The 27,408-nt window shown below is 50.9% G+C and overlaps 3 protein-coding genes across 3 annotated transcripts in view; 1 reads left to right on the forward strand and 2 right to left on the reverse strand.

The window, feature by feature from the left end:
• The window catches only part of LOC142279870 (tubulin alpha-3 chain-like), a 71,981-nt gene extending 69,968 nt beyond the window's left edge, over positions 1-2,013 (reverse strand). Inside the window, exon 1 of the mRNA XM_075332705.1 lies at positions 1,856-2,013. Coding sequence (XP_075188820.1) covers positions 1,856-1,858 — 3 coding nt within the window. The 5' untranslated portion in view covers positions 1,859-2,013. The remainder of the gene's footprint in view (positions 1-1,855) is intronic.
• Positions 2,014-2,385: 372 nt separating this feature from the next.
• The window catches only part of LOC142279869 (tubulin alpha-3 chain-like), a 50,348-nt gene continuing 25,325 nt past the window's right edge, over positions 2,386-27,408 (forward strand). The window contains exons 1-3 of the mRNA XM_075332704.1: positions 2,386-2,560; positions 8,973-9,195; positions 9,555-9,703. Of these exons, the coding sequence (XP_075188819.1) occupies positions 2,558-2,560; positions 8,973-9,195; positions 9,555-9,703 (375 nt within the window). The 5' untranslated portion in view covers positions 2,386-2,557. The remainder of the gene's footprint in view (positions 2,561-8,972; positions 9,196-9,554; positions 9,704-27,408) is intronic.
• The window catches only part of LOC142279871 (uncharacterized), a 153,098-nt gene continuing 140,368 nt past the window's right edge, over positions 14,679-27,408 (reverse strand). The window contains exon 8 of the mRNA XM_075332706.1: positions 14,679-14,824. Coding sequence (XP_075188821.1) covers positions 14,760-14,824 — 65 coding nt within the window. The 3' untranslated portion in view covers positions 14,679-14,759. The remainder of the gene's footprint in view (positions 14,825-27,408) is intronic.

The raw sequence follows: 27,408 nt of genomic DNA on the forward strand, positions 1-27,408 counted from the left end.
CTCTGTGGTGACACCTGTCATAGACCTCTATGGTGACACCTGCCATAGACCTCTATGGTGACACCTGCCATAGACCTCTATGGTGACACCTGCCATAGACCTCTGTGATGACACCGGCCATAGACCTCTATGGTGACACCTGCCATAGACCTCTGTGGTGACACCTGCCATAGACCTCTGTGATGACACCTGCCATAGACCCCTATGGTGATACTGGCCATAGACCTCTATGGTGACACCTGCCATAGACCTCTATGGTGACACCTGCCATAGACCTCTATGGTGACACCTGCCATAGACCTCTATGGTGACACCTGCCATAGACCTCTGTGGTGACACCTGCCATAGACCTCTGTGGTGACACCAGCCATAGACCTGTGGTGACACCTGCCATAAACCTCTGTGGTGACACCTGCCATAGACCTCTGTGGTGACACCTGCCATAGACCTCTGTGGTGACACCTGCCATAGACCTCTGTGGTGACACCTGCCATAGACCTCTGTGGTGACACCTGCCATAGACCTCTGTGGTGACACCGGCCATAGACCTCTGTGGTGACACCGGCCATAGACCTCTGTGGTGACACCTGTCATAGACCTCTGTGGTGACACCTGTAATAGACCTCTGTGGTGACACCTGCCATAGACCTCTGTGCTGACAACTGCCATAGACCTCTGTGGTGACAACTGCCATAGACCTCTGTGGTGACACCTGCCATAGACCTCTGTGGTCACACTTGCCATACACCTCTATGGTGACACCTGCCATAGACCTCTGTGGTGACACCTGTCATAGACCTCTATGGTGACACCTGCCATAGACCTCTGTGGTGACACCTGCCATAGACCTCTGTGGTGACACCTGCCATAGACCTCTGTGGTGACACCTGCCATAGACCTCTGTGGTGACACCGGCCATAGACCTCTGTGGTGACACCGGCCATAGACCTCTGTGGTGACACCTGCCATAGACCTCTATGGTGACACCTATCATAGACCTCTGTCGTGACACCTATCATAGACCTCTATTGTGACACCTGCCATAGACCTCTATGATGACACCTGCCATAGACCTCTATGGTGACACCTGCCATAGACCTCTGTGGTGACACCGGCCATAGACCTCTGTGGTAACACCTGCCATAGACCTCTGTGGTGACACCTGTAATAGACCTCTGTGGTGACACCTGCCATAGACCTCTGTGGTGACAACTGCCATAGACCTCTGTGGTGACACCTGCCATAGACCTCTGTGGTGACACCTGTCATAGACCTCTGTGGTGACACCTGTAATAGACCTCTGTGGTGACACCTGCCATAGACCTCTGTGGTGACACCTGCCATAGACCTCTGTGGTGACACCTGCCATAGACTTCTGTGGTGACACCTGTCATAGACCTCTGTGGTGACACCTGCCATAGACCTCTGTGGTGACACCTGCCATAGACCTCTGTGGTGACACCTGCCATAGACCTCTGTGGTGACACCTGTCATAGCCCTCTATGGTGACACCTGCCATAGACCTCTATGGTGACACCTGCCATAGACCTCTATGGTGACACCTGCCATAGACCTCTGTGATGAGACTCCAGTTAAGGTACACATTACACAGCCGGCTCTTCATGTCTTCTGCGCCAATCATAGGTCTGATTATAACAGACAGATAGCCAATCACAGACGGGAATTGTGGGAGGTGGTCTTGTCTCCTTTCAACGGTCACTGATGCAGCCTCGCCCCCAGCAATCATAGTGCGTCATGGCCCCCACTAATGGCCCTCACCACGAGACCTTATCCCCTGCTTCTATTAGCTGAGCCGGGGCTCCGCAGTGAGCTGCGGGTGGACGCCATGTCTTACCATAGTTATCTCCGCAGAGGTATGTCCAATGGGGTATGTTTGTTCCGCCGCTTCACGTCTCTTCTCACCTCACACCGCGCAGCTCCAGTAACCAACTGTCGCGTCTCCCGCCCGCTGCCCCTGCTTATAAGACTCATGCGGTGCGCTCGAGCGTGTCTGCCTCTACTGATTGGATGAAATTACAATGAGGGCGGGAAATTATAACCAGTCAATCTCCAGTTATCTCTACAGGTAGCGCGTGCAGGCTGTGATTGGTTGCTAGGCAGCTGGGGACAGCAGTGATTGGTTGGCTGCTCATGGACTCACTGCGCGGGAAGATTGTTTCTAACGGTCGCTTGAGGTAACCCTCAACTGAGGTAACCCTCAAGCGACCGTTAGAAACAATCTTCCCGCGCAGTGAGTCCATAAGCAGCCAACCAATCACTGCTGTCCCCAGCTGCCTAGCAACCAATCACAGCCTGCACGCGCTACCTGTATGGATAACTGGAGAGTGACTGGTTATAATTTCCCGCCCTCATTGCAATTTCATCCAATCAGTAGAGGCAGACACGCTCGAGCGCACCGCATGAGTCTTATAAGCAGGGGCAGCGGGCGGGAGACGCGACAGTTGGTTACTGGAGCTGCGCGGTGTGAGGTGAGGAGAAGAGACGTGAAGCGGCGGAACAAACATACCCCATTGGACATACCTCTGCGGAGATAACTATGGTAAGACATGGCGTCCACCCGCAGCTCACTGCGGAGCCCCGGCTCAGCTAATAGAAGCAGGGGATAAGGTCTCGTGGTGAGGGCCATTAGTGGGGGCCATGACGCACTATGATTGCTGGGGGCGAGGCTGCATCAGTGACCGTTGAAAGGAGACAAGACCACCTCCCACAATTCCCGTCTGTGATTGGCTATCTGTCTGTTATAATCAGACCTGTGATTGGTGCAGAAGACATGAAGAGCCGGCAGTGTAATGTGTACCTTAACTGGTGTCTCATCACAGAGGTCTATGGCAGGTATCACCATAGAGGTCTATGGCAGGTGTCACCATAGAGGTCTATGGCAGGTGTCACCATAGAGGGCTATGACAGGTGTCATCACAGAGGTCTATGGCAGGTGTCACCACAGAGGTCTATGGCAGGTGTCAGCACAGAGGTCTATGGCAGGTGTCACCATAGAGGTCTATGACAGGTGTCATCACAGAGGTCTATGGCAGGTGTCACCACAGAGGTCTATGGCAGGTGTCAGCACAGAGGTCTATGGCAGGTGTCACCATAGAGGTCTATGGCAGGTGTCACCATAGAGGTCTATGGCAGGTGTCACCATAGAGGTCTATGGCAGGTGTCACCATAGAGGTCTATGGCAGGTGTCACCATAGAGGTCTATGGCAGGTGTCACCATAGAGGTCTATGGCAGGTGTCACCATAGAGGACTATGGCAGGTGTCATCACAGGTCTATGGAAGGTGTCACCATAGAGGTCTATGACAGGTGTCATCACAGAGGTCTATGGCTGGTGTCACCACAGAGGTCTATGGCAGGTGTCACCACAGAGGTCTATGGCAGGTGTCACCATAGAGGGCTATGACAGGTGTCATCACAGAGGTCTATGGCTGGTGTCACCACAGATGTCTATGGCAGGTGTCATCACAGAGGTCTATGGCAGGTGTCATCACAGGTCTATGGAAGGTGTCACCATAGAGGTCTATGACAGGTGTCACCACAGAGGTCTATGGCAGGTGTCATGACAGAGGTCTATGGCAGGTGTCACCACAGAGGTCTATGGCTGGTGTCACCATAGAGGTCTATGGCCAGTGTCATCACAGAGGTCTATGGCAGGTGTCGCCACATGCCTATGGAAGGTGGCACCATAGAGGTCTATGGCATGTGTCATAACAGAGGTTTATGGCAGGTGTCATAACAGAGGTTTATGGCAGGTGTCATCACAGGTCTATGACAGGTGTCACCATAGAGGTCTATGGCAGGTGTCACCACAGAGGTCTATGGCAGGTGTCACCATAGAGGTCTATGGCAGGTGTCATCACATAGGTCTATGGCAGGTGTCACCATAGAGGTCTATGGCAGGTGTCATAACAGAGGTTTATGGCAGGTGTCACCATAGAGGTCTATGACAGGTGTCACCATAGAGGTCTATGACAGGTGTCACCATAGAGGTCTATGGCAGGTGTCACCACAGAGGTCTATGGCAGGTGTCATCACAGGTCTATGGAAGGTGTCATCACAGAGGTCTATGGCAGTTGTCAGCACAGAGGTCTATGGCCGGTGTCACCACAGAGGTCTATGGCAGGTGTCACCACAGAGGTCTATGACAGGTGTCACCATAGAGGTCTATGGCAGGTGTCACCACAGAGGTCTATGGCAGGTGTCACCATAGAGGTCTATGGCTGGTGTCACCACAGAGGTCTATGGCAGGTGTCACCATACAGGTCTATGGCAGGTGTCATCACAGAGGTCTATGGCAGGTGTCACCACAGAGGTCTATGGTAGGTGTCACTATAGAGGTCTATGGCTAGTATCACCACAGAGGTCTATGGCAGGTGTCACCACAGAGGTCTATGGCAGGTGTCACTATAGAGGTCTATGGCAGGTGTCACCACAGAAGTCTATGGCAGGTGTCACCACAGAGGTCTATGGCTAGTATCACCACAGAGGTCTATAGCAGGTGTCACCACAGAGGTCTATGGCAGGTGTCACCACAGAGGTCTATGGCAGGTGTCATCACAGAGGTCTATGGCAGGTGTCACCGTAGAGGTCTATGGCAGGTGTCATAACAGAGGTTTATGGCAGGTGTCACCACAGGTCTATGACAGGTGTCACCATAGAGGTCTATGACAGGTGTCACCACAGAGGTCTATGGCAGGTGTCACCACAGAGGTCTATGACAGGTGTCACCACAGAGGTCTATGACAGGTGTCACCACAGAGGTCTATGGCAGTTGTCAGCACAGAGGTCTATGACAGGTGTCACCACAGAGGTCTATGACAGGTGTCACCACAGAGGTCTATGACAGGTGTCACCACAGAGGTCTCTGACAGGTGTCACCACAGAGGTCTCTGACAGGTGTCACCACAGAGGTCTATGGCAGGTGTTACCACAGAGGTCTATGGCAGGTGTCACCACAGAGGTCTATGGCAGGTGTCACCACAGAGGTCTATGGCAGGTGTCACCACAGAGGTCTATGGCAGGTGTCACCACAGAGGTCTATGGCAGGTGTCACCACAGAGGTCTATGGCAGGTGTCACCACAGAGGTCTATGGCAGGTGTCACCATAGAGGTCTATGGCAGGTGTCATCACAGAAGTCTATGGCAGGTGTCATCACAGAAGTCTATGGCAGGTGTCACCACAGAGGTCTATGGCAGGTGTCACCATAGAGGTCTATGGCAGGTGTCACCATAGAGGTCTATGGCCGGTGTCACCATAGAGGTCTATGGCCGGTGTCATTTTCATTTGATAAAGGTGTATGAGCACTTTTTTTTGGGCGTGAGCTGTAGACTTTATCACTACCTTTCGGGATCCATATGACTTTCAGATCTTGTTTTATTCAATTTATATAGATATAGATAGATATGGGTTTTTTTTTCATTTTGGTATGTAGTTATTCTTAGATTTTATTAGTTCTAAAATTTATACCAAATATGTTATTTTCTAAAAAAAAAACCAAACCAAATAACATGGGAAACAGTGATTGAGAAGGAGTTGTCTGAGTGGTGAACAACCCCTTTAAGAGGCTAAATTGCCTTTCTTTGGTCTCTGCTCCATTGCGTGGACATCTGCCATCAATGTACAGCAAATATTGCAAATTCAGACCTGGGCAGAGTGGGTCCGGTAGTTTCCTCTTGGTGCTGCCCGAACCCAAGACCATTAGGCACTGGCCACATTTGCATGCTGCTGGCCCTGTGCACACGGCGTTCAGCAGCCTTAGGCTATGTGCGCACTAGACCGTTTTTCCCGCAGATTTGCCCCGGAAATTTCTTGAGAAATGTCTGCAATCTTTGTGCAGACATTTCCCATGAAATTCAATGAGAAAAAAAAATAGTTGTGCGCACTGTGCGGATTTTTCTCAAGAAAATTTCTTGAGAAAATTTTCTCGAGAAACTTTCTTGAGAAAATGTGCATGTCCATTAATTTCCGCAGGTACCTGCGGTATTCCGGGGGTATTCCGCAGGTAGCAATGATGTGCGGTATACCCCCGGAATAGCCGCGATTTACCTGCGGTAATGCCCATCGCTGCCTGCGGTTTTGCAGGAAGCGATGTCATTATGCCAGGAAGAGGAGCAGAGTAAACACACGTCACACTCCCTGGACGCCGCACAGAAGCGCTTCCGTGCGACCTCCAGGTGCCCGTGCAGTGTGTGTCCTGCTCCGGCCTCGCGGCTGCCTGCACTGCAGTGTCAGTGTCTGCCCGCAGTGTCAGCAGCCTGTCACACGGCAGCGCAGGCAGACACTGACATCCTGCAGTGCTGGGAGCCGCGGGGATGACGATCGCTGCTGTCAGGAGGTGAGATCATTACCTGCTGTGACGATCTCCTGCCTCCTGACGTCACCGCGGTCACTGCTGTCTATGCCCGTCTCGCGAGCGGCCCGAGACTGTCACTAGTGGTGACGTCACGGGCTCTCGCGATAAGTCAGTGACAGCGCTGACGTCAGCAGTACAGGAGATGATCACAGAAGGTAATGATCTCATCTATGCTCCTGATGGCAGCGCTCGTCATCCCCTGCAGTGACCTGAGCTGACCTATTGATGTTAGCTCAGGTCACTGCATTGCTCTCCCAGCCAATGGGGAACATTCTGTTTTTCATTGACTGGGACAGCGACTATGGTATGGATCGCCGTGCCCCCCCCCCCTTATTGGATTACGCCGGACGTGGAATTGATTGTGCTCTTTTCAATAAATTGGTTAAAGAGGGAATGTTTTGGGGAGTGTTTTTTCAAATAAAACTTTTTTTTGTTGTCTATTTTTTAATTATTACTGACTGGGTTGGTGATGTCGGGTATCTGATAGACGCCTGACCTCACCAACCCCAGGGCTTGATGCCAGGTGACATTACACATCTGGCATCAACCCCATATATTACCCCGTTTGCCAACGCACCAGGGCGCGGGATGAGCTGGGGCAAAGCGCCAGGATTGGCACGTCTAATGGATGCGCCACTTCTGGGGCGGCTGCGGCCTGCTATTTTTAGGCTGGGGAGTGTCCGATAACAGTGGACCTCCCTAGTCTGAGAATATCAGACCCCAGCTGTCCGCTTTACCTTGGCTGGTGATCCAATATGGGGGGGACCCCACGTTTTTTTTTTTTAAATTATTTATATAATTTAAAATAACAGCGTGGGGTGCCCACTGTTTTGGATTATCAGCCAAGGTGAAGCTGCCAGCGGTGGTCTGCAGGCTGCAGCTGTCTGCTTTACCCTAGCTGGCTACAAAAAATGGGGGGACCTCACGTCATTTTTTTTTAATTATTTATTTATTTTATGGCTAAATACAAGGCTAAGCACCCTTTAGGCTACTTTCACACATCCGGCTTGAGCTCTGCGGCTCAATCCGGCTGTGCAAGCTATGCAACGGATGCGGTGAAAACACTGCATCCTTTGCATACGTTTTTCCTGTGCGGCCAGTCCGGTTTTTGCCGCTTGCGGCATGCTACTGAGCATGCGCAGTGGCAAAAACCGCATGCGGCGGCCGGATGCGGTTATTGCCGCATCCGGCCGCCATAGGCATGCATTGAAAAATGCGCCGCATCGGCCGAATGCGGCGCGATGCGGTTTTTTTTTGCCGCACGAAAAAACGTGCCAGGCAACGTTCCATCCGGCCGCCGCATCGGCTACATCTGCCGCATGCGGCAAAAACCGGACGGAACGCAAGGCCATGCGGCACAATGCGGCACTAATTAAAGTCTATGCAGGAAAATCGCAACCGGCAGCAAAAAAAATCGGTTGCGATTTTCATGCAAAGTGCCGGATTGTGCCGCATTGCAGAAACCGGAGGTGTGAAAGTAGCCTAAGTGCCACATGAAAGTCACTAAAGGGTGCAAGCTTAGAAAATGCAGGGAGGTGGAACATTATATAGGTTTTTCTCATCTATCTATCTATCTATCTATCTATCTATCTATCCCTCTATCCCTCTATCTATCCCTCTATCTATCCCTCTATCTATCTATCTATCTATCTATCCCTCTATCTATCTATCTATCTATCTATCTATCTATCCCTCTATCTATCTATCCCTCTATCTATCTATCTATCCCTCTATTTATCTATCTATCTATCTATCTATCCATCTATCTATCCATCTATCCCTCTATCTATCTATCCCTCTATTTATCTATCTATCTATCTATCTATCCCTCTATCTATCTATCTATCTATCTATCTATCCATCTATCCCTCTATCCATCTATCTATCCATCTATCCCTCTATCTATCTATCTATCCCTCTATCTATCTATCTATCTATCTATCCCTCTATCTATCTATCTATCTATCTATCCCTCTATCTATCTATCTATCTATCCCTCTATCCCTCTATCTATCCCTCTATCTATCCCTCTATCTATCTATCTATCTATCTATCTATCTATCTATCTATCCCTCTATCTATCTATCTATCTATCCCTCTATCTATCCCTCTATCTATCTATCTATCCCTCTATCTATCTATCCATCTATCTATCTATCTATCTATCTATCTATCTATCTATCTATCTATCTATCTATCTATCTATCTATCTATCTATCTATCTATCCCTCTATCTATCTATCTATCTATCTATCCCTCTATCTATCTATCTATCTATCTATCTATCTATCACTCTATCTATCCCTCTATCTATCTATCTATTCATCTATCCATCTTTCCCTCTATCCATTATCTGTCTATCGATTATCTTTATTATTTATTGCAGGGACAAACCTGTGGTAAATCCGCGGCAAAAACGCATGCGGATTTGGTGTGGATTTTTTCCGCAGGTCCGGAAATCTTTCACTGGCAGAAGTTTCTCAAGAAATTTTCTTGAGAAACTTCACATTTCTAGTGCGCACATAGCCTTAAAGACATATTGGTTTTCCAAATTTCAAAGAACATCGACATTGACTACAGGAATCTGTTTTTCTCGCAGCGTGAGTGCATTTCTATCCACGTGGGCCAGGCCGGAGTTCAGATTGGCAATGCATGCTGGGAGCTCTTCTGCCTGGAACATGGGATTCAGCCCGATGGACAGATGCCCAGCGATAAAACCATCGGTGGAGGAGACGACTCGTTCAACACATTCTTCAGTGAGACAGGAGCCGGAAAACATTCCCCCAGGGCGGTGTTTGTGGATCTGGAGCCCACGGTGGTTGGTAAGTAGTACTTTTTGGCTGCGACGCCAGCATCTGACATTTTCACAGGTAAAATTAACAGACAAGGATACGTCCTGGTGACATTCAGCATCTGAATTTCTGCTGCAGATTTTTACCGCTGAATTGAGCCCTTTAATTGTAGATTTTGGGAAAAGCCTCACATACGTGAATTTGCGCTAACAATTTCTGTTTGAATGTAGAGATCAGTAGTGTCTGATTGTCAGAAAGAGCCAGATATATAAGTAAAGCAGAAGTTATGGCGGGATATAGATTAGCTCGGATCTGATCACTGCCTTCAGATCACGTCGCGTATCTCCCAGAATAACGGGTTGTTACTTATCACATACGTTCCTGTACAGATGAGGTGCGCACCGGCACATACCGCCAACTGTTCCACCCCGAACAGCTCATCACAGGAAAGGAAGATGCTGCCAACAACTACGCTCGGGGACATTACACCATCGGAAAGGAGATAGTCGATTTGGTCCTAGATCGTATACGCAAGTTGGTGAGTGGCAAAAGCAACTGTCTGCGCTGCCGAGTCCTCATTTACGTATTTAGTGTTAATTTGCGGAAGTGATGAGTGAACTGTTCAGTGCTCGTAATGAGCATTTTGATGCTTGGTACTCGATTACTGGGTATAACGGAAGTCAATGGGGAACTCGAGCATTTTTATGGAAAATCTTGCTGAAAAATGCAGGTCCCCCATTGACTTCCAAGCATCAAAATGCTTGTCCCGAGCACCGAACAGTTTTGTCTTCACTAATTTGCACCTTATACAATTAGTATTAGAACTGTCACACATCAGATTCGCGGTCAGCAAATGGCCCGGCCAGCAGGGCTGTGGAGTCGGTAAGCCAAACCTTCGACTCCGACTCCGACTCCGACTCCTCAAATTCTCTTGCACCGACTCCGGCTCCGACTCCGACTCCGGCTCCGACTCCGGCTCCTACATATATTGCTTATAGTTAGGTGAAAAATTTATTGTAGTACATGAATATGTGTATGTGAACATCAGACATTTAATAATTTTTATGATACAATAATCAAGATATTTGGATAGAACATAAAATATATTTATTGGAATACAACTTTAGAACACAAAAAACTGTAATAAATTGTAAATATGTAATACACTATGTAATATACAGTAGATTACATATATATCTTGTGTGTGTGTATATACACTGTATATATATATATATTATATATATTACATATTTACAATTTATTAGTTTTTTTGTGTTCTAAAGTTGTATTCCAATAAATATTTTATGTTCTATCCAAATATCTTGATTATTGTATCATAAAAACAATTAAATGTCTGATGTTCACATTGTACTACAATAAATTTTTCACTTAAATATAAGCATTATACTAAATGTTGTTATTTAGTAAAATATTCAGCACATTCTGCATAGCACTCCTGTCCCCAATTTATTATATATTTTAGGAGTCGGAGTCGGTGCATTTTATACCGACTCCGACTCCACCAAAATGAGCTCCGACTCCGACTCCGACTCCACGACTCCGACTCCGACTCCACAGCCCTGCCGGCCAGGGGTCTCCAGACCCGACCTCAGCAGCCTTATATACAGTGTGTCCACCCATATCCTGTATACACCGCACCTATATACAGTGTGTCCAACCATATCCTGTACACACCGCACCTATATACAGTGTGTCCACCCATATCCTGTATACACCGCACCTATATACAGTGTGTCCACCCATATCCTGTATACACCGCACCTATATACAGTGTGTCCACCCATATCCTGTATACACCGCACCTATATAGTGTGTCCACCCATCTCCTGTATACACCGCACCTATATACAGTGTGTCCACCCATCTCCTGTATACACCGCACCTATATACAGTGTGTCCACCCATATCCTGTATACACCGCGCCTATATACAGTGTGTCCACCCATCTCCTGTATACACCGCACCTATATACAGTGTGTCCACCCATATCCTGTATACACCGCACCTATATACAGTGTGTCCAACCATATCCTGTATACACCGCACCTATATACAGTGTGTCCACCCATATCCTGTATACACCTCACCTATATACAGTGTGTCCACCCATATCCTGTATACACCGCACCTATATACAGTGTGTCCACCCATATCCTGTATACACCTCACCTATATACAGTGTGTCCACCCATATCCTGTATACACCGCACCTATATACAGTGTGTCCACCCATATCCTTTATACACCTCACCTATATACAGTGTGTCCACCCATATCCTGTCCACTGCCATTAACTTGAGAACGGCGGCAGCTATAGGCATAGAAGTGGTGTCTAGGTATAGTAAAGTAGCCATGCGCTACGCAATGACACCACCTATAGCGCCACCTGGTGGAAAACAACGGAGTTAGCATTTTTATCTCTAAAACGGAACGAGATAGAGAAAAAAAGTGAGTTACAAAGTTGTAGGGCATCATCAATTCAATAGGAATCCACACCTTGCATACAGAAATGCTATGATTAGAAGGTGTAAACCTCACAAGGCTGCGGACGTGAAGCGATACCTCATGGAGACCTTCCTACAAGTCATTGGGTATGGTGGCTGTGTGGAGTGGCCTCCGCTCACCTGTCCCCATTGGACTTCTTTCTGTGAGGTCACATCAAACAGCTGGTGTATGCGACCCCTCCCCCAACATTTTAGGACCTACCACCACGTATCACAGATGCTTGTGCAAACGTGTCACCTGCCATATTGCACAGCGTGCAGCAAGATACAGTATGCTGTGCAGAGGCCAGATGTGCATTGCAGCCAGATACAGTATGCTGTGCAGAGGCCAGATGTGCATTGCAGCAGGATACAGTATGCTGTGCAGAGGCCAGATGTGCATTGCAGCAAGATACAGTATGCTGTGCAGAGTCCAGATGTGCATTGCAGCAAGATACAGTATGCTGTGCAGAGGCCAGATGTGCATTGCAGCAAGATACAGTATGCTGTGCAGAGTCCAGATGTGCATTGTAGCTGACGGGGGCCACTAATGAGCGCCATATGCGTGACCAGCATTCAATGTTTTGGGGGGTCATGGGTTTCATATCATAGCATTTCTGTATGCAAGGTGTGGATTCGTATTGAATTGATGATGCCCTACAACTTTGTAATTCACTTTTTTTCTCTATTTCGTTCCGTTTTCGAGATAAAAATACTACGCCCGTTGTTTCTTTGTCGCTCCATTGGGAGACCCAGACAATTGGGTGTATAGGCTATGCCTCCGGAGGCCGCACAAAGTATTACACTAAAAGTGTTAAGCCCCTCCCCTTCTGCCTATACACCCCCCGTGCTCCCACGGGCTCCTCAGTTTTTTGCTTTGTGCGAAGGAGGTCAGACACGCACGCACAGCTCCACAGATTGGTCAGCAGCAGCTGCTGACCATGTCGGATGGAAGAAAAGTGGGCCCATATAGGGCCCCCAGCATGCTCCCTTCTCACCCCACTCTTGTCGGCGGTGTTGTAAGGTTGAGGTATCCATTGCGGGTACGGAGGCTGGAGCCCACATGCTGTTTTCCTTCCCCATCCCCCTCAGGGCTCTGGTGGAAGTGGGATCCTATCGGTCTCCAGGCACTGAGACCGTGCTTCATCCACAACTCCTGTGGAGCCTGCTGGATAGGAGCCGGGTATCGTTCAGGGACATGGCCCTGCTACTTGGAGGTACTCTGTATCCCGGTGGGGACCGCGCACAGCAACACTCCAGCTTTGCTGGGTGTGCTAGTGCACCGGGGACCGCGGCGCTGACCGGGTTAATAGGTGCCATTACACACTCAGCGTTGCTGAGTGTGTTTATGTATAGGGACTGCCGCACTGACCGCCGCTGCCATGGAAACACTGCGGCGCGGCTGGGACTTGTAGTGCGCCGGGGACTTCCACGCCGGCCGCGCTTTTACGGCGGCCACGTTTATTACTAGAGTCCCCGGCTTTTTGCGGCCTAGTTCCTTTCCTCCCACCCCCAGCCCTGACAGGCAGGGGAAGGGCAGGACGCTGCTCAGAACGAGCAGCACTGAGGGCTGGAGCATGCTTTGCATACTCCACTCCCCTCACTGTGCACAGTGCAGGCACCAGTTCCCGCTCTTTCTGGGTCACGCCCACGGCTCCCTCCTCTCCTCAGGACGCCGGCAGCCATTCCTGTCAGCTCCTCGGACGCTGCAGAGGGGGACAAATTCTGGGAGACCCAGGCAGGGACTCTGGTGGCCTCACAACCGCTTTAAGCGGGTGATAAGCAGCACCTGTGGTGCTAGCCCCATTGTGCAGAAGTGTAACATTATATGTTTATTTTACACTGTATAGTGCACAGTTGATTTCTGGCTATATACCCTATTGTGTTGCTCAGGGAAGATAATAGCATGGCTAACAACCTATAAAAAATTCAGGAATCGTACTCTATATTTGAAACATCAAATTTTTATTTGTACAAAGTGCTCGTGCCAAAATCACATAAAAATTTCATCATACACAGGATAACATTTTTGGGATATAGGGAGGGATGTCAAGCCGCACTTATAAGGAGTGGCACAGTACTACAGTGACTGCATCTGCCCGTATAGTAACGGCCAGTGTAAATGGACATATATATATATCATATGTTTACAGGAGCGGACCAATGGGGATGTAGTTTACATGCGCATAGTATAGGATACCAAACTTGTAGAGTTTTATACTAGTATGGAGATATAAGCACACATATATAGAATATGGGTATGTCAACAACCACTATATAGATTGATTAAAGGGCACCATAATTTGCATGCCATAAAAGTTTAAGGTATCAGGCATGTGCCTATAGTATTACCCCCATCTATCTACTTAGCCCCATAAGTCAGTCCAATTACCTGTTGTCATTTGTACAGAATATATGTCCACAGCAGCACCGCAAATTGCACCCACTCCAACCTCACCGCACTGCCGGTTTCATCAGGAGGTATGTGCTGTCCATAGCATATACCCTTTATAAGGGGTCCATGATTGAGTTCAGGTGCACACCTCCGGTCGGGTATGTGGACGCACATGTTTGTATGATGCGCATCCTGGGCGCAAGTCGCCTGTCGAGCACGTCACGTGCCACATGACCGCAACTCTGCAGTCAGCGGCCACGTGACACGGAGCGGGCATGGAGACCGGATATGTATTCCGGTCTCCATGCCAACTCACTCTGTCGGCGAGTCACGCGCAGGAAATGCACAGCGCACACCAACACTGCGTCCCCCAGCGTCAGGCAGCAGCCGAATTCAACCATGTAAGGTAGTTATATTAGCTAACCTTAAAAATAGTACTTGAGCATATGTCTGAAAACATTCACATGTAAATACATAGATAATCATAATATATTGCCAGCATATATTTTTATATTAACGCTGACATAATATCTTCTATATCTTTTTATGTATATGTAAACATGCACATTATACTTAGTGTTGAATAACTACGTCCATCCGCAGTCCAAATATTCTCCAACTTTTCAATATTCAGTTTTATTCATCCATATGGCTAACATTGTAGCATTGGGCTTTTATATCCCCTTTTTTTTCCATCAAAGAGAGGGAGAGGGTCCATAGAATTCAACAGAGTAGATGTTTTCTATAACGTATGACATTGCTATATGATAGAGACAAGGGCATAGAAAAAGAACAGGAAATTATATTAAAATGTTATATAATGAAATAAAGTGTATTAAAATTCGCGCTACACATGCAAAAAGGACCTGAAGCTCAAGGATTCGTTTAACTCTCTTGGGGCCATGGTGTCAAGCACTACAATCCATTTTGTTTCTTTTTTTAGAAGTTCATTTTTATAATTTCCCCCTCTGGCTCCCAAGCTGACATGATCAATGCCTTTTACTTTGAGGCCAGTGGGATTGCACTTATGGTAAAGGAAAAAATGTTTTGGTATTGTTTTTAGCTCACTAATATCTTTACATCCCTTGGCATTGATGATATCGCGGATATGCTCCAGAGTTCTCACTCTTAGCTGTCTGGTGGTCATGCCAATATATATCATGTTGCATGAACAGCTAGCATGATATATCACCATTTCAGTCTTGCAAGTGATGTTAAATGTAATGGAGTAGTTTTTTGTACCCCCACTGTTCTCAAATGTTGTACATCTCTGCACATATTTACATGCCGAGCAGGTCCCACATTTGTAACAGCCCCATTTGGGTCCTTTTTGACTGAATGGATTATTGTTCAAAGGGACATAGTGGCTACGGGTTAGTAAATCTTTAAGATTTTTGGATCTACGCCAAGTCATTGATGGATATATAGTCAGATGTTTGGCTAGGTCTTTATCTGCCAGCAATATCTGCCAATGTCTCTGAAAAATGGTTTTGATTTCATGCCATCTATTATTAAACGCTGTGATAAATCTCACAGGTTGTAGATCTCTACTGTTGTTTATGTTTTTAGTTGTTAAGAGAGACTCACGATTGCTTTTGGCTGCTCTAATGTATCCTGATCTTATATTTTTTGGTTTATAGCCTCTCTCAGCTAAGTTGTCGCTCAGAAGTCTAGCTTGATTTTCAAAGTTTCCCGCTGTGAGGTAAATCCTGGGATATGAAGAGGAATTATGACTAGAAGTCATAATTGCTCTCATCACTCCCTGACAGTGCCCCCCTCCCTTCTTGTGCTCAAATGTCCAGCATCTGTGAAGGTGTCACATCCCACTTACACCTCCAACAGCCATCTCCTCTGATATGGAGATGAGATGATGTGAGGACAATGGACCCAGGATGACTCCCTGCCGTCACCCTGTAACAAGAGTTGTCTCTCATTAGCAAGGCTTGGAAGTAGCCAGACAGAACGACTCCAGTAAAAAATGGTTCATATCTCGCAAGCCATATCTCCGATAAATATGGCAACCACAAAAATGGTGTTTGCGCAGGCGGACGATGCTGGCACACCTTTTTTATGGAAGGGGGAGCTTGGGAAATGCCCCAGGCGTGATATCAGCCAATGGGGAACTGGCAGACAGGTCATGAGTCCCCTCGTTCTGTAGCTAAATTCATAACTGTCACAATGAGAGCATTGGCGTCCGCCTACGACGCTCCCAGGCAAAGTTATGGCCAATATCCCCTTTGCTGGATAATTCTGATCCATGCAGGGGGAGTGGCAGTGCTTCCCTGTGAGGTCACTAAGGTAGGAGGGGACCTGGATCTGCCCAGGTTGATAACCCTACTTAGGCCATTTTCCAGGGTTCTTCTGCTCGGGGGCCTGGTTGGGAAAGACCTGTGAGGAAGAATCCTAGAAACCTGGTCTACAGCGCCCCCCTGTGGCCAGACACACAAGGTAACTGATGTAATTGTATACCTGTTTGTAACCCATGCTTTATCTGTAACTGTACTCTGACATAACTGTATATTCTGTAGATTCCCTATTGTATATATTGTAGTTTCTAGTGTGCTTTAGGCGATTAAATTATATAATTAATCTTGGGCTGTTCTGTTATCTCGATCTTGAATCCCACGTCTGTGTGTTCGGCTAATAGTTACCGTGAAGCGGTTGGTGGCAGCGAGTTGTGCCAAGGATTATTGTGGGGAGGCCAGTGAGATTCGGGAAGATATTATATATTCCGCCCGCGGAGGTCGGGGGAATATATACCCTCCTCTCACCGGGGACCCTTCAATAATCGGCATAAGTAGTATAGCGGCCTCCTTGCTTATTGTCGGGCAATTCCATAATTGGCCTGACTATAAGAGGGGCGCTAGAGAGCGCGTCACGTGCTCTGTCTGTCGGTCGGGAGGTATAAAGGAGGGGTGACCCCCCCTTGCTACCCCCCGATTGTGACGTACTGGTAGCCAGCGCGGGGGATTTCTGAGTGACCCCCCGGTGGTTTGTGACATATTGGTGGCAAGCGGTGGGATCGAGATAATAGTGTGTGTGAGTGTGAGACCCATACTCCCAGACACTAAAGACTGCCTGCAGCAGCTGTGGCTGCTGGGGTCTTCAGACTAGCTCAACACTAGAGTGTCAGAGTGCAGATACTGTAAGGTGTGTGGGTGCATCAGGTGTCAGTTCTGTGTCAGTGACCAAAGTCTGCAACAATGGCTGAGAGCACCAGGAGCAAAGCCAAAGGAATGGCCGATGCTCAGGCCAGAGACGATGAGGAGGTTGTCCACGAGTCCTCCAGGAGCTCGACGCCAGAAAACAGCTCTGCAGAGGACATTGCACAACCGGGCACTGCTGGACAAGATGAGGAGCAGCTCGCCCAAGGGTCCTCAACGAGCCAGATGCCAGCCCTCCGCTCTGCAATGGACAGTGAATCACCAGGCTCCGCAGCGGGCCGCAGATCACCACGTGCCATTCCACCGAGCCTGGGAGGCTCGGATAGCCTTCTTCAAATGGCTATGGCCCTACGCCAGGCTGGAGACCGGGAGGGCTACAAGGAACTCATGGCCGAGCGTGAGCGGCAAGCAGCGCGTGAAGAGCGCCAGGCAGAGCGTAACTACCAGCTGCAGCTAGCTCAGCTCCGGCCCTCATCAGCCACCCGTGACCTTCCAGACACCAAACTTCCAAAGGTCCGTGTTGAGGACTTCCCAGTGCTGGAGAAGGATGGAGACTTGGACTCTTTCTTGACTGCTTTTGAACGGACTTGCTTGCAGCATCATCTGAACAAGGACCAGTGGGCCAAATACCTGACCCCCCGTTTAAGGGGTAAGGCCCTGGATATCCTTGGGGACTTGCCTGCTGAGGCGGATCAGGGCTACGACACCATCAAGCGGGCCCTGATCCAACAGTACAACCTCACCCCGGAGTCCTACCGCAAGAAGTTCCGGACGCTGCAGAAGGGACCAAAGGACTCCTGGGCTGACCACCGGCGGGCACTTGCCCGAGCTGCCGACCACTGGACCCAAGGCCTGCAGCTTTCCACCGGACCGGAGATCCTGGACTTGTTCATCACGGAGCAACTCTTGTGGAACTGCCCTGAGGATCTCCGCCAGTTCATCCGAGACCAGAAGCCAAAGGGGTCCACGGCTACAGCTGCCCTGGCCGATGACTACACCAACAATCGGGCTCCTGAAGCCAGGAGAGCAGCCACCAGCAGCACCTGGAGAGGGGGTAAGATGAACTCTGCGACTGCCCCACCTGCCCCTAGACTGCAGGGGGTGTCCCCCTCAACTCCCCTCTCCAGGCCCGTGGCAGAACCAAGACGGTGCCACCAGTGCAACCTACCTGGACACTTCAAGGCCATGTGCCCTCAGCGTCCCAAGGCCCCGGCTCCGTCCCCGTCCCAAGGGCCGCCCAAGGTGTATTGTGTGGGTGGGGGTGGTGGTAGGTCCCTGGACAGCTTCCAACCTGTCACCGTCGGCCAGTCTGTGACCATAGGACTGCGAGACAGCGCCTCGGAGGTGACTCTGGTGCGGCCTGAGATGGTGTCCCCCCAAGACTTGATCCCTGGAAAAACCCTCGCTGTCTCCGTTATTGGAGGCATTGACCCGGCGCTGCCTGTTGCTGACATTTATGTGGACTGGGGCGCAGGGCGAGGGGTGAGGGAGGTGGGGGTAACTGATCGGATCCCTGCAAACGTGCTACTTGGGACAGATTTGGGGCAAATAACCTCCCAGTTTGGCCCCGCCCCAAAGGCTGAACCTTCAGCCAGTGCTGACGTGCCTCCGGACAATGTTAATGTGTTATCTATGAATGATGTAAGGGAGGAGGGAGTGAACTCTGATATTTCTGCTTGCACAGACACCATAGACACACACGCAGCTGCAGCTGTGACAGGGGAGGGGGTCAGAGAAAGGTGTGACAATGCCTCTACAAGTAACCAGCCTGTGAGCTGGGATCTGCTGCCCTCTGCAGGGATAAGCAGAGAGCAGGGTGCTGCAGGGGGAGGACCAGTGTGTGGGGTGGGGGCTACCACAGCAAATGTGGGGTCCCCAGAGATTTCACAGCGGGGTTCTGTTGCTGCAGGGGGGGAACAGGCAGGTGAGATTGGGGCCGGTCCAGGAGCGGAAGTGCTCCCAGGTAAGATCTCGGTGCAGGGTTCCCCCACAACCGGGGTGTCAGGAAGCCAGGTAGGTCTGCCTGAACCGGCGACTTGGTCAGGAACGGAGGAGGAGCAGGCACGACCCACGGTCGCAGCGGCTGTGGCCGCTGTCACCCGCAGTGGGAGTGCTGGAAGCCAAGGGGCCTCCCGGAGGTCCGATAGCTCTTCCCCTTCTGACCAAGTGGCAGCCGAGTCAGGTGGAGGCCAGGACACAGGTCCCGGGGTACTGACCGAAGATGTGACAGTCTCGTCGATTCTGGCCACATCTAGTCAGGGGTTTCAGGCAGCGTTAGAAGCTGACGACAGCCTGAAAGCTCTAAAGGAGCAGGCGGCACAGCCTCCCTCGGACTCGGACCCGGAGCGAGTGGTCTGGGACCAAGGACGGCTGTACCGGGCCACGGTCCAGCAGGGTTCACCGGAGGCGTGGCCCAGGGACCGACAGTTGGTGGTACCCTATCCGTTCCGGACGGAGTTGTTGCGGATCGCACATGAGATTCCGATGGCCGGACACCTAGGGATCGCTAAGACCAAGGCCAGGTTAAACCAGCATTTCTACTGGCCAAAAATGGGGGCCGATGTGGCTGCCTACTGCCGTTCGTGTGAAACCTGTCAGAGAGTGGGGAAGGCGGGGCCACGCCCCAAAGCCCCACTGGTATCTCTGCCAATCATCGATGAGCCTTTCAGGAGGGTGGCTGTGGATCTGGTCGGCCCGCTGGCCATCCCCAGCAGCTCCGGGAAACGCTTCATACTGACGGTAGTGGACTATGCCACCCGGTACCCAGAAGCAGTGGCCTTGTCGTCCATTCGGGCTGACAAGGTGGCCACCGCATTGCTGGAGATTTTCTCCCGAGTGGGTTTTCCCCAGGAAATGCTCACTGACCGGGGGACCCAATTCATGTCCCAGCTGATGGAGACCCTCTGTAAGCAAGTCCAGGTGCGACATCTGGTGGCCAGCCCGTACCATCCACAGACTAATGGCCTGTGCGAGCGGTTCAATGGCACCTTAAAGCAGATGCTTAAGATGTTGGTCGACTCCCATGGGCGTGACTGGGAGCGGTATCTCCCACACCTGTTATTTGCTTACCGGGAGGTTCCACAGGCCTCAACAGGATTCTCACCGTTTGAGCTCCTGTACGGGCGACGTGTGCGGGGCCCCCTGGCTCTGGTGAAAGAGGCTTGGGAAGGGGATTTGGCCACCCCTGGAGTGTCGGTTATCGAGTATGTCATGCGCTTCCGGGACAAAATGCAGGCCTTGACGCAACTGGTACACGACAATATGGCTCAAGCCCAGGCCGATCAGAAGCGTTGGTACGACCAGAACGCTTGTGAGAGGACCTACCAAGTGGGTCAAGAGGTGTGGGTACTGGTCCCCGTACCACAGGACAAGCTTCAGGCAGCCTGGGAAGGCCCATACCTCGTGTACCAGCAGCTCAACCCTGTAACGTACCTGGTCACCCTGGACCCTGCCCGTGGAAGGCGGAAGCCCTTCCATGTGAACATGATGAAGGCACATCATGAGCGGGAGGCATGTGCGCTCCCCGTGTGCAACCTGCCCGAGGAGGGAGAAGCGGAAACCCTCTTGGATATGCTAGCCCAGGTTAGGGCAGGCGGATCCATTGAGGATGTGGAGGTTGGCCACCAGCTCTTGGAGGACCAACGGTCCCAGCTGTGGGCCACCCTACACCCCTTCCGGGGGTTGTTTACCAACCAGCCCGGAAGGACTGACTTGGCTGTCCATCACGTGGACACTGGGGATCATCCCCCGATCCGGCGTTCAGCATATCGGGTCTCCCTGGAGGTGCAGCAACACATGCGCCAGGAGATTGACGAGATGCTGGAGCTGGGGGTGATCCAGGCATCCAACAGCGCTTGGGCCTCGCCTGTAGTCCTCGTCCCTAAGAAGGACCGAACCACTCGGTTCTGCGTGGACTACAGGGGGCTCAATGCGGTCACGGTCGCCGATGCGTACCCAATGCCACGCATCGATGACCTGCTCGATCAGTTGGCCGGGGCTCAGTACCTGACCATCATGGATCTGAGCCGGGGATATTGGCAGATCCCCCTGACTCGCAAGGCCAGGGAACGCTCTGCCTTTATTACCCCATTTGGACTGTACGAGTCCACGGTGATGCCATTCGGGATGAGGAATGCCCCTGCCACTTTCCAGTGGATGGTCAACACCCTGCTCAAGGGACTTGAAGGGTACGCGGCCGCGTACCTGGATGACATTGCCGTCTTCAGTCCCACCTGGGAGGACCACCTAGAGCATCTAGCACAGGTGCTCAGGCGGATCCACCGGGCAGGTTTGACCATCAAGCCGGGAAAGTGTCAGCTGGCCATGAGCGAGGTCCAGTACCTCGGTCACCGGGTAGGTGGGGGAACGCTGAAGCCCGAGCCTGAGAAAGTGGAGGCCATCGCATCCTGGCCCACCCCCAGGACCAAGAAGCAGGTGATGTCCTTCTTGGGGACCGCTGGGTACTATAGGAGGTTTGTTCCATGCTATAGTAGCCTGGCAAAGCCCTTGACGGACCTCACCAAGAAGAAGCTGCCCTCTGCAGTCGATTGGACAATGGACTGCGAGACAGCCTTCCGGGCCCTAAAGGACGCCCTGTCCAGCCCGCCCGTGCTACAGGCAGCCGACTTCACGCGGCCGTTTGTAGTACAGACCGACGCCAGTGACTTCGGCCTCGGTGCGGTGCTCAGCCAGGTGGACTCTGCGAGCCAAGAGCACCCAGTCTTGTACCTGAGCAGGAAGCTGTTACCAAGGGAAGTGGCCTATTCTACAATGGAGAAGGAGTGCCTGGCCATAGTGTGGGCCCTGCAGCGTCTGCAACCCTATCTATACGGGCGCCACTTCATCGTGGAGACGGACCACAATCCCCTCAGCTGGTTGCACACCGTCTCTGGGACGAATGGGCGATTGTTGCGATGGAGCCTTGCGCTCCAGCAATACGACTTCACCATTCGCCACAAAAGGGGCCGTGACCACGGTAACGCAGACGGGCTGTCCCGACAAGGAGAGGTCGCGGACGGGCGCACGGGGGAACACCGGAGTGTGCTGCCCCCTAGCGCCCTCAAAAGGGGGGAGGTGTGAGGTAAATCCTGGGATATGAAGAGGAATTATGACTAGAAGTCATAATTGCTCTCATCACTCCCTGACAGTGCCCCCCTCCCTTCTTGTGCTCAAATGTCCAGCATCTGTGAAGGTGTCACATCCCACTTACACCTCCAACAGCCATCTCCTCTGATATGGAGATGAGATGATGTGAGGACAATGGACCCAGGATGACTCCCTGCCGTCACCCTGTAACAAGAGTTGTCTCTCATTAGCAAGGCTTGGAAGTAGCCAGACAGAACGACTCCAGTAAAAAATGGTTCATATCTCGCAAGCCATATCTCCGATAAATATGGCAACCACAAAAATGGTGTTTGCGCAGGCGGACGATGCTGGCACACCTTTTTTATGGAAGGGGGAGCTTGGGAAATGCCCCAGGCGTGATATCAGCCAATGGGGAACTGGCAGACAGGTCATGAGTCCCCTCGTTCTGTAGCTAAATTCATAACTGTCACAATGAGAGCATTGGCGTCCGCCTACGACGCTCCCAGGCAAAGTTATGGCCAATATCCCCTTTGCTGGATAATTCTGATCCATGCAGGGGGAGTGGCAGTGCTTCCCTGTGAGGTCACTAAGGTAGGAGGGGACCTGGATCTGCCCAGGTTGATAACCCTACTTCGGCCATTTTCCAGGGTTCTTCTGCTCGGGGGCCTGGTTGGGAAAGACCTGTGAGGAAGAATCCTAGAAACCTGGTCTACAGCGCCCCCCTGTGGCCAGACACACAAGGTAACTGATGTAATTGTATACCTGTTTGTAACCCATGCTTTATCTGTAACTGTACTCTGACATAACTGTATATTCTGTAGATTCCCTATTGTATATATTGTAGTTTCTAGTGTGCTTTAGGCGATTAAATTATATAATTAATCTTGGGCTGTTCTGTTATCTCGATCTTGAATCCCACGTCTGTGTGTTCGGCTAATAGTTACCGTGAAGCGGTTGGTGGCAGCGAGTTGTGCCAAGGATTATTGTGGGGAGGCCAGTGAGATTCGGGAAGATATTATATATTCCGCCCGCGGAGGTCGGGGGAATATATACCCTCCTCTCACCGGGGACCCTTCAATAATCGGCATAAGTAGTATAGCGGCCTCCTTGCTTATTGTCGGGCAATTCCATAATTGGCCTGACTATAAGAGGGGCGCTAGAGAGCGCGTCACGTGCTCTGTCTGTCGGTCGGGAGGTATAAAGGAGGGGTGACCCCCCCTTGCTACCCCCCGATTGTGACGTACTGGTAGCCAGCGCGGGGGATTTCTGAGTGACCCCCCGGTGGTTTGTGACACCCGCATTAGAGCAGATTCTCCGCATGCGCAAAAATTGCCCTGTTGGCACTGCTTTAATGGTCTGGGGGTGGTGGGAGGAGGACGCATGCAAAAGTGTATTTGTAGCAGTGGATTTTTTGAAGACATCCGTACTCAAGTGACCATCTTCATTTCTCATGATCAGAACGTCCAAGAACTCCACCTTCCAATAGTCATATTTTGATGTTAATTTGATATTTAGATCATTTCTGTTCAAATTTTGCAGGAATATCTCCAGGGATGCCTCAGAACCCTGCCATACAAATAGGACATCATCAATGTACCTATACCATGAGACCACTGCATCGAACCCCTCTACGGACTGGACAACATCTCGCTTCCACAACCCCAGGAAGAGATTAGCATATGAGGGCGCACAAGTCGCCCCCATTGCCACTCCCTGGAGCTGTAGGTAATAGCGATCCTTAAAGACAAAGTAGTTATGAGTTAGAACAAAGTCCAATAACTCCATAACAAATTGAATCAGTTCTTTGTCCATATTGGTCATCCGCAGAAAGGTCCTACATGCAGTGGTCCCATGGTCATGAGCAATAGATGTATATAGCGCCTCTACATCGCATGTAACCAGAATCATATCTGGTTCTAGCTGAATACTGTCGAGGCGCTTGAGTATATCTGTAGTGTCTCTAATATGTGAAGGCAGGGTTCCGACACATCCCTGGAGATAAAAGTCAACAAATCTGCATATTTTCTCATTTAGACCCCCAATCCCAGATATTATTGGGCGTCCTGGGGGATTATTTCTATCTTTATGGACTTTTGGTGTTATATAGAAGGTTGGAGTTCTTGGAGATTCCGTCATGAGCCCATCCCTCATTTTAGCTGAGATAATAGCATGGCGCCCACGAAAGGCAGGGGTGCCATAACACAGGCTTATTTTGTTGCCTGCGCCGCATGTACGACCCCGCTACCGACAGGTTCCACTGACCCTCATTGTGTGCACTGTTCGGCCCCTGTGGCACTTGCTCAGCCAGAGCCTCTGCTAGGGGGGGCCCAGGGGGAGCCACCTGCTAACACTGTTCAGGTGACAGGGACGGAGTTTGCAAAACTCTCTGAGACTATGGCTAAGATACTAGAAGCCTTGCAGGCCAGGCCGGTATCTCAGCACAGGGACTCTGTTGAATCTTTGTTCCCTGGCCCACCTCAGCTGGACCAACAATGTCCTCCCGGGGTATCTCATGGATCCCAAGCTGAGGGTTCTGACACAGACCCCAGCCCCAGACCGACTAAGCGAGCTCGCTTAGATTTTCCCTCGACATCCTCATATTGTGCAGGGTCTCAGAGGGGGGAATCTCTGGTTGATGATGCGGAGACAGCTGATCAGGATTCTGATCCTGAGGCCGCTCTCAATCTTGATACTCCGGACGGGGACGCCATAGTGAACGACCTTATTGCGTCCATCAGGATATTTCTCCCTCAGCTCCTCCGGTGGAGGAGTCAGCTTCCCAGCAGGAGAAATTCCGTTTCAGGTTTCCCAAGCGTACACCGAGTATGTTTCTGGACCACTCTGATTTCAGAGAGGCAGTCCAGAATCACCATGCTTGTCCAGATAAGCGTTTTTCTAAGCGCCTTAAGGATACACGTTATCCCTTTCCCCCTGACGTGGTCAAAGGTTGGGCTCAGTGTCCCAAAGTGGATCCTCCAATCTCCAGACTGGCAGCTAGATCCATACTTGCAGTGGAAGATGGGGCTTCACTCAAAGATGCCACTGACAGGCAGATGGAGCTCTGGTTGAAATCCATCTATGAAGCTATCGGCGCTTCTTTTGCCCAAGCATTCGCAGCCGTATGGGCACTACAAGCTATCTCAGCAGGTCAAGCGCAAATTGACGCAGCCACACGCACGTCCGCGCCACAGGTGGCGTCCATAACCACTCAGACGTCGGCATTTGCGTCTTACGCTATTAATGCTGTCCTGGACTCTGCGAGCCGTACGGCGGTTGCAGCCGCCAATTCGGTGGTACTCCGCAGGGCCTTGTGGCTACGGGAATGGAAGGCAGATTCTGTTTCCAAAAAGCGCTTAACCAGTTTGCCAATTTCTGGCGACCGATTGTTTGGCGAGCGTTTGGATGAAATCATCAAACAATCCAAGGGAAAGGATACATCCTTACCCCAGCCCAAACCGAACATACCCCAACAGAGGAAGGGGCAGTCGAGGTTTCGGTCCTTTCGGGGCGCGGGCAGGTCCCAATTCTCCTCGTCCAAAAGGCCTCAGAAAGATCAAAGGAACTCTGATGCATGGCGGTCTAAGTCACGTCCTAAAAAGACCACAGGAGGTGCCGCTACCAAAGCGGCTTCCTCATGACTTTCGGCATCCTCACTCCGCATCCTCGGTCGGTGGCAGGCTCTCCCGCTTTTGCGACACCTGGCTGCCACGGGTAAAAGACCGCTGGGTGAGAGACATTCTGTCTCACGGTTACAAGATAGAGTTCACCTCTCGTCCCCCGACTCGATTCTTCAGGTCATTCCCGCCTCCCGAGCGAGCCGAGGCTCTTCTGCAGGCGCTGGGCATTCTGAAGGCAGAAGGAGTGGTGGTCCCTGTTCCTCTTCAGCAACAGGGCCACGGTTTTTACTCCAACTTGTTTGTGGTCCCAAAGAAGGACGGGTCTTTCCGACCTGTCCTGGACCTGAAACTTCTCAACAAACACGTAAAGACCAGGCGGTTCCGGATGGAATCCCTCCGCTCCGTCATCGCCTCAATATCCCAGGGAGCTTTCCTTGCATCGATCGATATCAAAGAGGCTTATCTCCACGTACCGATTGCTCCAGAGCACCAGCGCTTCTTGCGCTTCGCCATAGGAAACGAACACCTGCAGTTCGTGGCACTGCCGTTCGGCCTGGCAACAGCCCCACGGGTTTTCACCAAGGTTATGGCTACTGTAGTAGCGGTCCTCCACTCTCAGGGTCACTCGGTGATCCCGTACTTGGACGATCTGTTGATCAAGGCACCCTCTCTAGAGGCATGCCAACACAGCCTCGACGCTACCCTGGAGACTCTCCAGAGTTTCGGGTGGATCATCAATTTTCCAAAGTCAAATCTGACACCGGCCCAATCGCTGACATACCTTGGCATGGAGTTTCATACCCTCTCAGCGATAGTGAAGCTTCCGCTGATCAAGCAGCGGTCACTACAGACAGGGGTACAATCTCTCCTTCAAGGTCGGTCACACACCTTGAGGCGCCTCATGCACTTCCTGGGGAAGATGGTGGCAGCAATGGAGGCAGTTCCTTTCGCGCAGTTTCACCTGCGTCCTCTTCAATGGGACATCCTACGCAAATGGGACAGGAAGCCGACGTCCCTCGACAGGAACGTCTCCCTCTCGCAGGCGACCAAAGCTTCCCTTCGGTGGTGGCTTCTTCCCACTTCATTATCGAAAGGGAAATCCTTCCTACCCCCATCCTGGGAGGTGGTCACGACGGACGCGAGTCTGTCAGGGTGGGGAGCGGTTTTTCTCCACCACAGGGCTCAGGGTACATGGACCCAGCAAGAGTCCTCGCTTCAGATCAATGTTCTGGAAATACGGGCAGTGTATCTTGCCCTGAAAGCGTTCCAGCAGTGGCTGGAAGGCAAGCAGATCAGAATTCAGTCGGACAATTCCACAGCGGTGGCATACATCAACCACCAAGGCGGCACACGCAGTCGGCAAGCCTTCCAGGAAGTCCGGCGGATTTTGACGTGGGTGGAAGCCACGGCCTCCACCATTTCTGCAGTTCACATTCCAGGCGTGGAAAACTGGGAAGCAGATTATCTCAGTCGCCAGG

This window comes from Anomaloglossus baeobatrachus, unplaced genomic scaffold, assembly GCF_048569485.1.
Source record: "Anomaloglossus baeobatrachus isolate aAnoBae1 unplaced genomic scaffold, aAnoBae1.hap1 Scaffold_442, whole genome shotgun sequence".
Lineage (NCBI taxonomy): Eukaryota > Metazoa > Chordata > Amphibia > Anura > Aromobatidae > Anomaloglossus > Anomaloglossus baeobatrachus.